The sequence below is a fragment of the Fusarium poae genome, chromosome 3, assembly GCF_019609905.1.
Source record: "Fusarium poae strain DAOMC 252244 chromosome 3, whole genome shotgun sequence".
NCBI lineage: Eukaryota > Fungi > Ascomycota > Sordariomycetes > Hypocreales > Nectriaceae > Fusarium > Fusarium poae.
Window position 1 is genome coordinate 1151013 of NC_058401.1, and position 13831 is coordinate 1164843.

The following is a 13831-nucleotide window of genomic DNA, read 5'->3' on the forward strand; positions in this document are numbered from 1 at the left end:
ATGAGTTCGCTGCGTTGGCCACGTTGTCAACATAGGAGTGAAACAGATGCTGTATGGCAAGAACCCGGATGCTTTCGAGAAAGAGGTCTTCGAAGGACTTCACACGGCAGCGAAGGAGCATGAAGTCTGGAGGAGGCGAGGCTCTGTTGGAAAATGGCATAACTTTGCTGTTGTAGGTGGCTGAGTCACCTGCTTTATTTGTTATACTCACGAAGACCTAGGAGGTGAGCAGATCGGACACGTGGACTGATATGCTCAAGAAGGTACAAGCTGTCGAGAGCCAACTCTCTGATGACGCTCAGCTCAAGAAACACCGTCCAGTTGGAGTTGTGGTCGACAATGCTACCCGGTGGCTTTCTCAATTCTCGATGATTGAGCGCACTCTCGCCTTGAGGCCATTTTATAATTCTTTTGTCCAGAGAGCATCAAACGAGTGGGAGAAGGTCAACTTGACGAGAGCTGGCCACATCAAAAAGGGTTCCAAGCTGCCCTTCTTCCTGAAGGAAGAGAATCGCATGACAGCTGATGATTGGCATGTGCTCGGGACTCTTTACGACATTTTGCTTGACTTCCAGCTGGTTGTGAGAGGCCTTGAGGGTGATGGACAGGGAAAACACCAGAGAAAGGTCGAAGAAAACGAGATCGACCCTCCACTGTCTGGTAAGCCTTAGACTTCTCAAAAGCGGCCTGATTCTTATTTTAACAGCTGACTTGTACAGGAACAAGCTGGGATCTTGTTCATGCGTACGAATTTCTTCTCGAAACCCTCGAAACCGCGAAAAGAGCAGTCGCCAATTTTCCGGACGGCCATCATCTCGCTGTCAACATCAACCTGGGCTGGTTCAAATTGAACAAATACTACGAGCATCTGAACGACAGCCCCCTGGTCTATGGCGCCGCAGTTCTTCATCCTGCCTACCGGTGGGCACTGTTTGACGATTTGTGGGGAGACGACGACGAAAGACAGTTGTGGATTACCAAGGCGAAGGAGATGGTCCAGGATCTCTGGGTGAGAGAGTATAGGGACCTGGAGGTTGATGACCCAGAGATTGAGTTGCCTGCCAATAAGCGGCTGAAGACCTCAAGAAACAAGTTCACAGCGTGGCGCACAAAGAAGCGAGGACTGACGGCTGGAGGGATTTCTGTTACCGAGTCGCCAATTCAATCCCCAGCTCAATCCCCTAGGTCCTCGGTTGGCGGTCTGGATCTTGATGAATACGAGCAGTGGCAGCGTGATATCGAGGATGCTGATGCTTCTGTCACAGATCCCTACGAATACTGGCACATAAGGCGGCTCAAATCCCCGGTTGTCTAGAATGGCCTTGGATCTGCTTACTGTGCCACCAATGTCAGCCGAGTGTGAGAGGCTATTCTCGACCACTGGCCGCATGGTTACCAAGAGCCGCAATAGGCTAGATGCCAGTACAATTGGGCTTTGTCAGACACTACGGAGTTGGTTGCGTGCCGGTTTGATCGGGTCGCTAGATAGGATTCTAATGGACAAAAACGTCGACGTCACCAAGACCTGGATGTGACCCACTAATTACCATTGTTAGACAAAGTAGGTCATTCCACAAATTCCACAATATGGATTCATTTCCATAATGGATCCATTTCCACCCATTCCACATCGAAGTTATTAGTCAGCATCCATATCCACGCCATATTCACAAATGTGTCGTGGAGTGTCGTGGATTTGAACCCTGGTTATGCTTACATTCCTTGTCAAACTGAGGACCTTATGCTTTAGGCACGCCGTCAACACGCTTTCAAATGAGACTGGAATTCGGACTTGTAACGGAAATATAACCACTGAGCTTATTTCCGCATTTGACTCAACGTCCGCGATGTCTTGTTCTATTGATGTGGGTTTTCCTCGAAGTCCAATAATCGAAAGATGCAGCCTCGTCACGAAAGATAGGGCTTCTAGATGTCTTGTTCTATGTCAGTTTAGGTATAGTCTCTGTTCTCGGAGATATTGATAACATGTTTCCATTCATAGTGGGTATGATAAGCTCAGATAAAACAATCTGGCGAGATAAGAAACACAAGCTTTGTCTTGATATCGTTTAGCGAGTCATGCCGAGATCGGGTAAAAGACCAACGGGATTCTACCTAAACAAAAATTGATCTTCAATCTCTGAAGCAAACTCCTTCAACGTCCCATCCTCTGCAAAAAGAATATCCAGCCATTGAACCTGATTCCCATCCAAGAAACTCCCGATAAGTGGGTTTCCTAGGATATCCACATTATCATAATCAACAACCCCATTACACTCTGTATCCATGCTCATCGGTGTCTGAAGCGGTTGGTTCTGACCTGCAGATGAATCGAGGTTTTCGTTCGGTGAAGGTGGTCTTGTAGTAGGCGGAACACCATCTAAACGGCCCGTCGCTCTGAGTGTCGAAACTCGAGTTTGGATATGTGATAGTCTTTCACAAAAGTCCACGGCTGGAATGTTCCCATCATTCTTCAATGAGCGTAAAACACTAAGTAACGTCTCGAGATGGTCAGAATTAACAGCTGTGGGTTTCATAACGGCTGACATGATGAGAATCATGGCTGCTGAAAATATGTGATGCGCATCCCAATATCCAAACGTAGCAATACTGCCATCAAGAAATAGTCCTTCAACGATACGGCTAGACGCCTGAGCAGCATTGACACAACTCTCCGCCAGGGCTAGTGTGATGGATGAAACGTTTTGTCGAGGTGGAACGTCATCTCTTGGTTTGGGACCCAGTTGAAATTGTGTCTTGAATAGATGCAGCAAAACGGGACGAGTTGTTTGTATAATGCATTGGTTATATGCAAGGTGAAGACTCGCCACAGGTCTGGGAGTCCCACGTTCTTTGACGCGCATGTCGGGTCGTAGTTCGTCATGCCATTCTCGAAGTTGCTTTAGTATACCATGTACCTGATGGATATAAAGACCGTTTGTGGCTTTCGGTATACCGTATATATGTGTCACTGATAAACCGTTAGCCTTGCAAACCGTTTTGAAACGAGAAGACTCACAAATATTCCCAATAATCCTCGCCAGCTTAATATTCGTGATGAGATTCTGTGGATCCAGAAACTCGGCCATTTCTTCCCTCGTCAAACCTTCTTGGCTAGGCATCTCGACGTCTATATCTTCATCTCTGACTGTAATGGGCTGCCCTAGCTTGGAAGCTGAGAAACGGTCGAAAAAGTACAAAACCCACCATGTCCGTGTTCGACTCTCTCGCTCGACTGGTGTGAGGGTTGTGTGTCGCGATGCAGACCTGTGCATGCCGAGACTTTGGGCTAAACGCATGGCGATACCACTGTAGCAGTATGCTGTTCGGATGCGGCCCAAAACATTAGAAGCCCAGGCCTGTCGGAATGTTAGCGAGTGAATTGTGGAATAGAGGTTACTTACCAAAAGTGTGAGAACCTCTACTTGCATCAAGGATGGTTCTTCATAACAATCTTGGTTCTCCTGCAGTAAGCTCACTGCTCTCACGTAGTAATTCGTACCCGGCACTCTATTGTTATCCCCGACACCTCTTCTATGAGTATATATCTCGCCCAAAGCCATGAGAGCATAGAACTTGCACAACCACAACGACGAAGGTACCATCTCTCTTCGATATACTGCGTCAATCTCCTTCATAAAGGTAACTTCAAGAAACAAAGGGTGGTAATTTCCGATGAAGCGTCGAGCCACGTTGAGTAGTAGCTTAACATGCATCCGCTCTGGAAACTCCGACCCTTGTGCGGCGGGTAACCTTGTGTATGTGCTGAGTCGATGGTAGTTTGATAGACCAGCCGTTGAAGGTGTATATGTGTCGTCGAGACATGACAAGAGTCGGTTACTAAAGGCTGCGCATGACGCTTCGCCTATGAAACCTGGTTCGGAGGAGCGTTCTTGGATGGGCTTTTCGGGTTGTCTATCGAAGAGCGGATTGAAAAGATTACTCTCTTCTTTCGAGAGTGACGGTGGATCGTAATCATTTTGAGGGTGTTGGTTACTCTGGGGAGTAAAGGTTGGTTCAGTCTCTGGTGTTTGGTTATGGCTCGCAATGGCTTGTAGTTTTCGACTATCTTCTTCGAGCTTTTTGAGGTAACTGAGCATGAATTATTAGCAGAATAATTCGAAAAATTCACAATTACCCAAGGGTTACCTTTCAGAAACAGGAATCTTGCGTTCTTTGTTGGCAGGAAACTCACATTCACCCGCCCTGCCTGTAGAACTACATGAATGACACGGCTTGTCACCAGAACACTTGATCTTTTGCGAATGGCACCTATGACAACTAATAACAATCAGACTCAATCACTTCTGACAATCAAGGATTCGTTCTCACGCAGCTAAAAGTCTTCTCGGACGTCTTGTGCTCATCTCGTCCAGTCTCTCGGTAAAGTGATTGAGTAATGAAAATGGTTCCCAAGGTCTGGGGATATGCGGGTCTGTCCGGGGTAACAAGGACTTATTTCCTTTGGATTGGGAACGTTGATGATGCCGAGTGGAGATGTCATCGGCAAGTTGCAAGTTGCCGGTCGCGATAAGTCGGCTTCACTAAAAATTGCCGATGAGTAATCAATCTCGGAACCAATTGCCCGCTGGTGGCAGGCGCTGAATCCACTCACTTACACTACCCCAGACTCTTTACTATAATACAAACATCTTCAAGCCAAACATCAAAATGCGATTCATTCAACTCATTCACTCTCGCATTTTTTGTCATATACCCCCTTAGCTTTACTTCACAATGTCATCTCAAGGTATCCGCATCGCTATTGACCGCGGTGGCACATTCACAGACGCCTGGGCTCAAGTCCCTGGTCGACAAGAACACATTGTCTTCAAGATTCTCTCTGTCTGTCCAGATGAATACGATGACGCGCCTACAGAGTGTATCCGACAAATTCTAGAAAATGCGCTAGAAACAACAATACCAAAAGGCTCGCTACTAGACCTTGACCCCATCGAGTCCATCCGCATGGGAACAACAGTCGCTACGAATGCACTCCTTGAAAGAAAGGGTGATCGCGTAGCTTTCCTCGCGACGAAAGGATTCAGAGATGTTCTCCTTATTGGCAATCAAGCAAGACCAGATCTGTTTGATCTATCTGTCAGACGTCTCGAACAACTCTACGAGACTGTGGTGGAAGTTGATGAGCGCATCACAATTGAAGGTGCAAGCGAAGCACCCTCAAATGGTCCTATCGACGTATCTTCAGATCCAGCTCTCGTCTTTGGCCAAACGGGCGAAGTCGTGAGGATCATGAAGAAGCCAGACCTCGACGCTGTGCGCGCCGACCTCGAAAATCTCAAGACCCAAGGCTTTGAGAACATTGCCATTGGTCTCATGCACTCCTACACATATCCCGACCACGAGCTACAAGTCACCAAGCTCGCTGAAGAAATGGGATTCAAAGTATCTGCCTCTTCGGTTCTCCAATCCATGGCCAAGTACGTGCCTCGAAGTCAATCCGCCGTCGCAGATGCATACCTCACACCAATGACGTTTGCATACCTCGATGGATTCAGAAAGAACTTTAAGGGACAACTAGAGGATGAGAGTGCCAACAAGCTTCTTATCTGCCAGTCTGACGGCGGTCTCACAAGTTGGTCCAAGTTTACTGGACTAAGAGGTGTTCTCAGTGGTCCTGCGGGAGGCGTCGTCGGCTTAGCCAGGACATGCTATGATGACGCCGACGGAACACCGGTGTTGGGTTTCGACATGGGCGGTACCAGTACAGATGTCGCTCGATACTCTGGTGCTCTAGAGCACATTTTTGAGAGCACCATTGCCGAAGTAACCATTCAAACTCCTCAGCTCGACATTAACACGGTCGCTGCAGGCGGTGGCTCCATCTTGGCCTGGGAGAATGGACTGCTTAAGGTCGGACCAAGCAGTGCTGGCGCCAATCCTGGTCCTGCGTGTTACGGTCGAGGAGGTCCCTTGACAGTCACAGACGCCAACTTTCTCCTTGGCCGAATCATCCCCGACTTTTTCCCTCGGCGACTTGACCGCGAGATTGTCAGAGAAAAGTTCGCTGCTTTGACAGAAACAGTCAACAAGGAAAAGGATGGTGGTGAGCCTTTCACACCCGAGACATTGGCCCTCGGATTTTTGTCAATTGCCAACGCTACCATGACTCGACCAATTCGAACATTGAGCGAAGGTCGTGGATATGGCGCTTCAAGTCATAACCTTGGATCGTTTGGTGGCGCAGGTGGTCAACATGCTGTGTTTATCGCTCGAGATCTCGGTATCAAGCGAGCCATTATTCCATGCTACTCCAGTATTCTCTCTGCCTACGGTATGGCCCTGGCCGATGTCGTAGTAGAGAATCAAGAACCCTCCGCCATCACTTTCTCCCAACAGGTCGTCCCGGAGATCAAAGCCCGTTTGGAGTCTCTCTCCTCTAAGGGTTCTGAAGGTCTTGAATCCCAGGGCTTCGATGCTGCGTCTACTGAGCACGAGTACTTCCTCAACATGCGCTACCAAGGAAGCGACACCTCTCTTATGATCTCTGTGTCGGAGAATGTCGCCGATGCTGGCGTTGCTTTCACGGCGAGACATACACAAGAGTTTGGCTTTTCCCAGTCCCGCGACATCCTTATCGATGATGTTCGTGTTCGAAGTGTTGGCAAGTCGCGCGTTCTCAACATCTCAAGTCCTTTCGAGGAACTGAAAAAGTACAAATCCGATGGCCTGACTCCCGTTCCTACGCCCATCTTTTCTCGGAAGATCTTCTTCGAGACACACGGTTGGACAGAAACTCCAGTTTACCAGCTCAAGTCCATGAGTCCTGGTGTACACATCACAGGTCCAGCCATGATCATTGACAAGACACAGACCATCGTGGTTGACCATCTGAGCAAGGGAGTTATTCTCCCAGAGCACGTTATTCTCGAGGTCGACAAGGCTGAGAAACAAAATGTCGCAACAGAGACCGTCGATCCTGTTACACTCAGTGTCTTTGGGCATCGCTTCATGACTGTCGCCGAGCAGATGGGCCACACCATGGAAAAGACTTCTATTTCTGTCAACATCAAAGAGAGACTGGACTACTCATGCGCCATCTTTTCTGCCGACGGAGGTCTTGTGGCGAATGCACCACACGTTCCCAGCCATCTTGGGTCTATGAGTACTGCCATCGCGTACCAAGCGAAACGATACAAGGCTGGAGAACTCAAGCCAGGCGATGTCATCATCAGCAACCACCCCCAAGCAGGCGGTACTCATCTCCCCGACATCACCACCATCACGCCCGTTTTCGATGACGAAGAGAACCCCAAGGAGATTATCTTTTTCGTTGCCAACCGTGGTCATCACGCTGATATTGGTGGTATTGTTCCTGGTTCTATGCCTCCCAACTCGACAGAACTCTGGCAAGAAGGCGCTGCTATTGAATCATTCAAGATGATTGACCAAGGCGTGTTTGACGAAGCCGGTCTTGTCAAGCATCTCTACGAAGACCCTGCTTCATTCCCCGGCTGCAGTGGCACACGTACTCTCACCGAGAACATTGCCGATCTCAAAGCCGCTGTAGCTTCCAACCAGAAGGGTATTGAGTTGATCCGATCTCTGATCAAGGAGTTTACTTGGCCTGTTGTCCAACTGTACATGCACGCTATTCAGGACAATGCTGCGCAATCCGTTAGAGATCTGCTGAAGCAGATTGCTGCCAAGTACGACGGTGTTCTGGAGGCGACTGAATACAATGACGATGGTATTCCTTTCAAGCTCAAGATCACGGTTGACAAGGAGACCGGTGAAGCTGTATTTGACTTTACCGGTACTGGTCCTGAGCACTCTGGTAACCTGAATGCACCTCCTACCTGCTCATACTCTGTCATCATGGTACGTCCCCTAATCACACTTCTATAACAATAACTAACAAATTCTAGTATTGCCTCCGATCAATGATTAGCACCGACATCCCTCTCAACCAAGGCTGTCTCAAACCCATCAAAGTCATCTGCCCCGACAACACCATTCTCTCGCCGTCCCCAACAGCAGCCACAGTAGGCTGCACAACCGAAACATCCCAAAAGTTGGCTGATCTCGTCCTCCGCGCCTTCAACGCAGCAGCCGCTTCACAAGGAACCATGAACAACCTCAGCTTTGGGTGCGGCGGTACAGACCCTGTTACAGGCGAAGTAACAAAGGGTTTCGGCTACTACGAGACTATTTGCGGAGGCGCAGGTGCAGGATTAGGATGGCATGGTGCCAGTGCAGTGCACACTCACATGACAAACACACGCATCACAGACCCCGAGATTCTGGAGAAGCGGTACCCCGTTATTCTTCACGAATTTTCTATCCGCAAGGGCAGCGGCGGTGATGGAAAATGGCGCGGAGGAGACGGTTGTGTTCGCGAGATGGAATTCCGTATGCCGCTTCAAGTTTCTGTTCTTACTGATCGAAGAGTCACTGCACCGTATGGTCTTGAGGGAGGAGGTGAGGGACAGAGAGGACAGAATATCTGGGTTCGAAAGGATCCCATTACAGGTGCTACGAGACAGGTTTCACTAGGACCGAGAAAGACGTCGCATTTTGGAGTGGGCGATCGGGTGATTATTCTTACGCCTGGTGGTGGAGGTTATGGGTCTGCTTTGGAAAAGGCGGATGAAGAGGTTGTGAAGAGGGATGCGAGGTCATTTTTGACGAATGGTAGTTTGGGAGTTAGACATAGTATCGCTACTGGTAATTAGGCTGTGGGTGTAGGAAAATAATTGTTTTCATTACGTGGCTCCCATTGATGGTGTTGAGATCTCTTTGCAGCATTCAAGATTCGCCATCACAAGTATAAGAGACGAAATCAGTAGATCCATTCATGTTACTTAGATCACTCCTCTTGGGTCATTCAGTTTTCTGGTCTCAAGTTCAATCATGGACGTATTATAATAATGTTCTCTATGCAAGCGACATCTATAAAACAACGTTACTCCCAACACCCACCTCCCCTCGACGTCTTTAAAACTTGTGAATCTGACTCTTCTCAAATCCAATCTGTCTCAAAACTCCCTTCCCCCGTCCTCCAACAAGCGCCTTTTCCATCTCCGGAGGTCCACACACAAAAACCTTGGTATCCCTCCCAACCTTTGACCCAAGCACCTCTTCCAACAACATCTTGTCAACTCTTCCTTTCCTCAACTCTGATCCCTGGGCAGGATTGCTAGCAGTATACTTGACTTCAAACCTCTCAGGAAACTCTTTCGCGAAACTGTCAAGTTCCTTCTTGAGTAAAACATCTTCATCTGAATTAACGCCAAAGATGAGCGTCATGCGTGTCTTTTCCTCAGGGTTGCGAAGAATGCCCTGGGCAAGTTGGAAGATGGGTGTTATACCGCATCCACCTGCTATGAGGGTTATGTGAGGAAAGTTGTTGGTCTTCCATGTTGGTTTAAATGGGAGGGATGTGAAGGAAAGGGTGTCGCCTGGTTGGAGGGAGTGGAGATAGGTGCTGCCTTTTCCTTTGGGGTATTTCTTGACGAGAAGTTCCATATATCCTGGCTCATCTGATTTTGTCAGCGACTTATAAAATTGTGTGTAGATGGAGAGCTTACCTGGTGGTGAAATGGGAGTATAAGGTCGAGGTGTAGGTAGATATGATCCCTCAGGCCAAGTCAACGTCAACAAGGGCGCTATACAAAAAAATTAGCATCTTAATCTACTCATCTCAAGATTATAACATACACGCTAACGGAAGACCAGTAACGGCAGTTTCCTGAGGCAGCTTGAAACGCAACCTTTTTGTATCATGAGACTCATACTCGGAACTATGCAACGGCAGTTTCACCGAAGCAAATCCACCACCAAAGATCTTTTGGGGAGAGTTCGACTCTGCGGATGCTGTGCTGAACATCATTCTAGAAAGGACGCCGACTCCAATCGCGCTGGCTGTTATAGTCGCCAGTAGAGGTACAGGCCGGGATGGGGATAGACGAAGAGCCATGTTTATAATGGATGAAGAATTGAGTGTGTGATTTTGTTTTATTCAGTAAAGTCTACATTCTTATATATTATCTTGTTTGTATTATTATGGGTTCATTTTCGGTCTTTGCTGTAATTCATTGTATTGTTTTCCGGACGACGGTCTTCGGTCTTGTTGAATTGTCCGTCAAACGGGACCCACTTCCGGCCCGTCTTTTTTAAAACGGTCCGGACTCGGGAAATTCATTTGAAATCCGATGTATTCTCCAGGCCGCGGATGACATTTGCCAGGATGCAACGAATAATGTCAAGGTTCGTTCATTGATCTAATGCATAAAATAACAGTAAATCAGAAACTGTCCATCATGATGTTAATGCTCCATTAAATCTATGTAGGTATCAGATCCAACTTCTCATCAACATCTTTAGCAGCATCAATCGCCCTCTTCAAAATACCCTTCTCTACGCTGGACAACTCGTTGACTATCTTTCCAGCCATGCAACTCATATCCTTCTTGCTTCCGCCCTTGTGCCAAGTCTGGTCAATCATCCAATGCGTCGGGACTTCAAACTCTGTCTGATTGACGGCCTTGTTTTTTAGTAAACCGCCATTATACCAGAGCAATTTCTCATCTTGGTCCACGTGCGCTATTACAAAGCTACACACACGAACGTCTTTCTTCTTGTCGTTTGGTTTATCTTTCATCCAGCCCACGATACCACCGTAGTGCGGCGAAAATGAGTATTTCGATCCGGTCGCCTCGAATCCAATCCACCAACTCTCTTTATCGCCATACGTAATCTTGTACGTAACTTCATTCCTCACTCTGTCTGAGTTTTGCCATCCGATATGTATCAAACCAAGTAGGACATCAAGTCTAGACTTGTCAACTACCACAAGACCCGAATCTCCCTCTTCAGAATACCGTTCTGTCCACACGAGGGATTTGTCAGTTTCGGGGCTAGGATGCTTGATCTGATCATGCCACCAATCTTGTCGATCAGGAAACCCATTCTTCCAGAGGAGTCGATCGTGGAAGAGCAGCGCTCCAGTTTCGTTGAATCGGTCTTGTTGGAGAAGTCGTTCCGGATCTTGGAAGAATACTGCGTCTGCGTCTAGAAGAATGACTTTTTCGTAGTGACTTGCCAACGCAGCAAAAGGCTTTATCGCCCAACCTCCCTCTGCAAGCTTTAGTGATTTGTCGCTGAAGACGGTAAGGACGTCTAGCATCTCGATGTTTACACCATTGGCGGCTTGTTGGATTTTTCTTCTCCCTTGAGCGGACAAGTCATTGTCTCCAGCGTATACGACCTGGATTGGAAGGGAGGTCTTGTGGACTTGTGTTAGAGAGGCGATGAGATGGCATGCGAATCGGAGGGTCTTTTCGCCAGTAGGAATGACAATTCCAGCTGCTGCTGCATATGGTTTTGCGCTTGCGGTATTGTATGAGATACCGAGTCGGTCGTAGATATTGGCCAGAGGCGGCGAAATACCATTTTTCGAATTGAGCCATGGAAATTGAGATTCGATCAATTTTCCAATAAGCCCCGCCGTCTCTTTCTTTTCGTTTGGTTCATGACTCTCCAATTCTTCAATCCAGGTTCGTAATAGTTGTGTCCTCTGTCCAAGTTCTCCGAATATCTCTTTCGGCTCGTCCTTCAACGGATAATCCACAAAGTATTGCGCACCAAGCCTAATAGACTCTATACTTTTTAGCTTGACGTTCTCATAAGTGCCTTTATATGTATTTCGCAAAGGCGTCGTAGTGAAAAATGAAATGTTGCTGTAGTTGTAAAAGACGGCTATGAGAAGCCAGACAAAGACTATAAGTGCTGTGATCTTTACAGACCTTGCGCCGAGCGATTGAAAGGTAAACATGACGAGGAATGAATAAAGAACATGGCGGAGATGGTAATAAACAATTATATGAATAGCTTTATTAAAGATTCGTCATGTTCTGTCACTCCCATTCCATTAATTGCTTCTTTAGTGCTGTGATTGACAGCGATAGCGACTAGATAAGGACGTGATGCACTAAAATTAGCAGTCCAAGCACTGATCCACTATCACATCCAGTAACAAACAGCCCGGTTAGTGGGCAACACAACCTAAAGTTAGCCCCTAAACTTGGGGATGTCAAAATAAATAATCTAAGAGTACGGTCGACAGACTATAAACTGATCTACTAATTTTGTCTCTAATGCCTCGGCCTGGTATGACTTGCGTATGTCAAACCGTCAGCATGGAGACGCGCGTCGTAGGATTGATTCACTGCTCGCTCACGACATGGTCAGTTTAAGCCTGTTAACATTTGAAAGGATTCAGCGCCAAGAGATCAGGATTAGGGGTATTGTGATCGAGTCATTATTACCACATAGATTGACCAGTAACTTTCAGCTGCTGTAGCATGGATTCTGTACCGCATCAGATAATGAAGCCATCATGAATACAGACACAAAGTTGCATAAAATAAACATTCAACAAGTCTGAATCTGCATACTTGATATATTGACACCAAAACTCTTTTCTTCACATCCAACACTTGGCATCACCTTTCAAGGTCTATAGCCAAGACGATGGCAATGCCCCGCCCCCGCTACACGTCAGAGCCTCATCTCTCTTCACCACGACATCATCCCTCAACATCAGGCAATCAATTTGAACTACATCATCACATCTCTAAACCAGCTCACAATGCCCAACGATCTTGACAAGTCTCTTCTCGATCGCCTAAACGCCCTTCGAGGCAAAAGCGCAGGATCCGAGAAACCCGTTTCAACAGAGTACACCCACCCCAAACCTCTGATTACTCAGAAACTGACAAGCCTTAAGAATAAAAGTCGATCTTATTGAGAGGAAAAAGACGCCTACTCGTGAAGATACACTCGCTGCTCGTCTCAAGTCTTTACGAGAACGTAGCGATGAACCATCTCCACCAGTATCCAAGTCACTAGAGCCATCAAAGCCCAAACCTCAACCTGAAAAGGCAGATGAAGAAGATGAAGCTATGTTCCAGACAGATGATCAGACCCTAGAGGAACTTTTAGGAGATGTCAAGCCAGAGGAAGGCTTCAGCGCAGAACCAGACGATGCACAGGTCAAAGCCCTACTGGAACAACTCGCAGACGCAATACCGAAAGACACAGAAGAAAAACAACATGACTCGGATGATTCTGACGGAGAGGCTATGAACAAAGATGTCGATCAAGTCATCGCTCGCTTTCGCGATGAGGTAGAAGTAGAAGCTTCTCTAGCCAAGACGAAATCTCCAGAACCAGAGTCTGACTCTGAACCCAACGGTACAGAGACGGATATCGCACTTCCAGAAGTTCCCTCTGACCTCAACGAAATCCCTACCTCGGCTCGTGCAGGCAGCGCAGACATAGACGACATAACCGCCCGTCTAGCCGCTTTGCGCGCCCCATCCCCAGATGCCGAATCATCCCTCGCATTACCTTCCGTCCCAACATCCAAACCCTCAGGAAAACCGGTAAATCGTCTAAATACACGTACAAACTACACCGACGACGATGTAGAAAGTTGGTGTACTGTTTGTCTTGAGGATGCGACGCTACGATGTCCTGGGTGCGACGATGACGTTTACTGCACGCGGTGTTGGTACGAGATGCATCGTGGACCACAAGCTGGGTTTGACGAGAGAAGTCACAAAGCGGTGCAATTCACAAAAGAAAAAAAGACGGAGAAGAAGGAAAAGAAAAAGGTAGCACTGGGAGCGTAACGAATTCGATTTCAATGTTCATAGCTATTCATGTGCGTAAAGACAGATACCCAAATATACCAATTAACAAAAGAAGCCGCAAGCTGAGTAATTCATACCAATTAACAAACTCCAAATCATCAATGCGCTAGCAAAACAACACCTCCATCAATTTGAAACTCGGACTATTTATA

The 13831-nt window shown here is 47.4% G+C and overlaps 5 protein-coding genes across 5 annotated transcripts; 2 read left to right on the forward strand and 3 right to left on the reverse strand.

Annotated features, from left to right (window-relative positions):
- Nucleotides 1-2111: 2111 nt before the first annotated feature.
- FPOAC1_007771 (uncharacterized protein) lies at nucleotides 2112-4367 on the reverse strand (the record flags this gene model as incomplete). The annotated part of the gene is made up of 5 exons (XM_044852221.1): nucleotides 2112-2971; nucleotides 3020-3359; nucleotides 3405-4092; nucleotides 4150-4281; nucleotides 4333-4367. The coding sequence occupies 5 exons, from the start codon at nucleotides 4365-4367 to the stop codon at nucleotides 2112-2114; spliced, it is 2055 nt and encodes a 684-aa protein (XP_044704891.1).
- Nucleotides 4368-4737: 370 nt separating this feature from the next.
- FPOAC1_007772 (uncharacterized protein) lies at nucleotides 4738-8696 on the forward strand (the record flags this gene model as incomplete). Its single annotated transcript, XM_044852222.1, has 2 exons — nucleotides 4738-7842; nucleotides 7890-8696. The coding sequence occupies 2 exons, from the start codon at nucleotides 4738-4740 to the stop codon at nucleotides 8694-8696; spliced, it is 3912 nt and encodes a 1303-aa protein (XP_044704892.1).
- A 262-nt stretch (nucleotides 8697-8958) lies between these two features.
- FPOAC1_007773 (uncharacterized protein) lies at nucleotides 8959-9940 on the reverse strand (the record flags this gene model as incomplete). Its single annotated transcript, XM_044852223.1, has 3 exons — nucleotides 8959-9503; nucleotides 9552-9629; nucleotides 9682-9940. 3 exons carry the CDS (start codon nucleotides 9938-9940, stop codon nucleotides 8959-8961), a joined length of 882 nt encoding a protein of 293 aa, XP_044704893.1.
- A 366-nt stretch (nucleotides 9941-10306) lies between these two features.
- On the reverse strand, nucleotides 10307-11797 carry FPOAC1_007774 (uncharacterized protein; the record flags this gene model as incomplete). Its single annotated transcript, XM_044852224.1, has 1 exon — nucleotides 10307-11797. The coding sequence occupies one exon, from the start codon at nucleotides 11795-11797 to the stop codon at nucleotides 10307-10309; it is 1491 nt and encodes a 496-aa protein (XP_044704894.1).
- Nucleotides 11798-12613: 816 nt separating this feature from the next.
- Nucleotides 12614-13658, forward strand: FPOAC1_007775 (uncharacterized protein; the record flags this gene model as incomplete). The annotated part of the gene is made up of 2 exons (XM_044852225.1): nucleotides 12614-12702; nucleotides 12752-13658. 2 exons carry the CDS (start codon nucleotides 12614-12616, stop codon nucleotides 13656-13658), a joined length of 996 nt encoding a protein of 331 aa, XP_044704895.1.
- Between the last annotated feature and the right edge of the window lie 173 nt (nucleotides 13659-13831).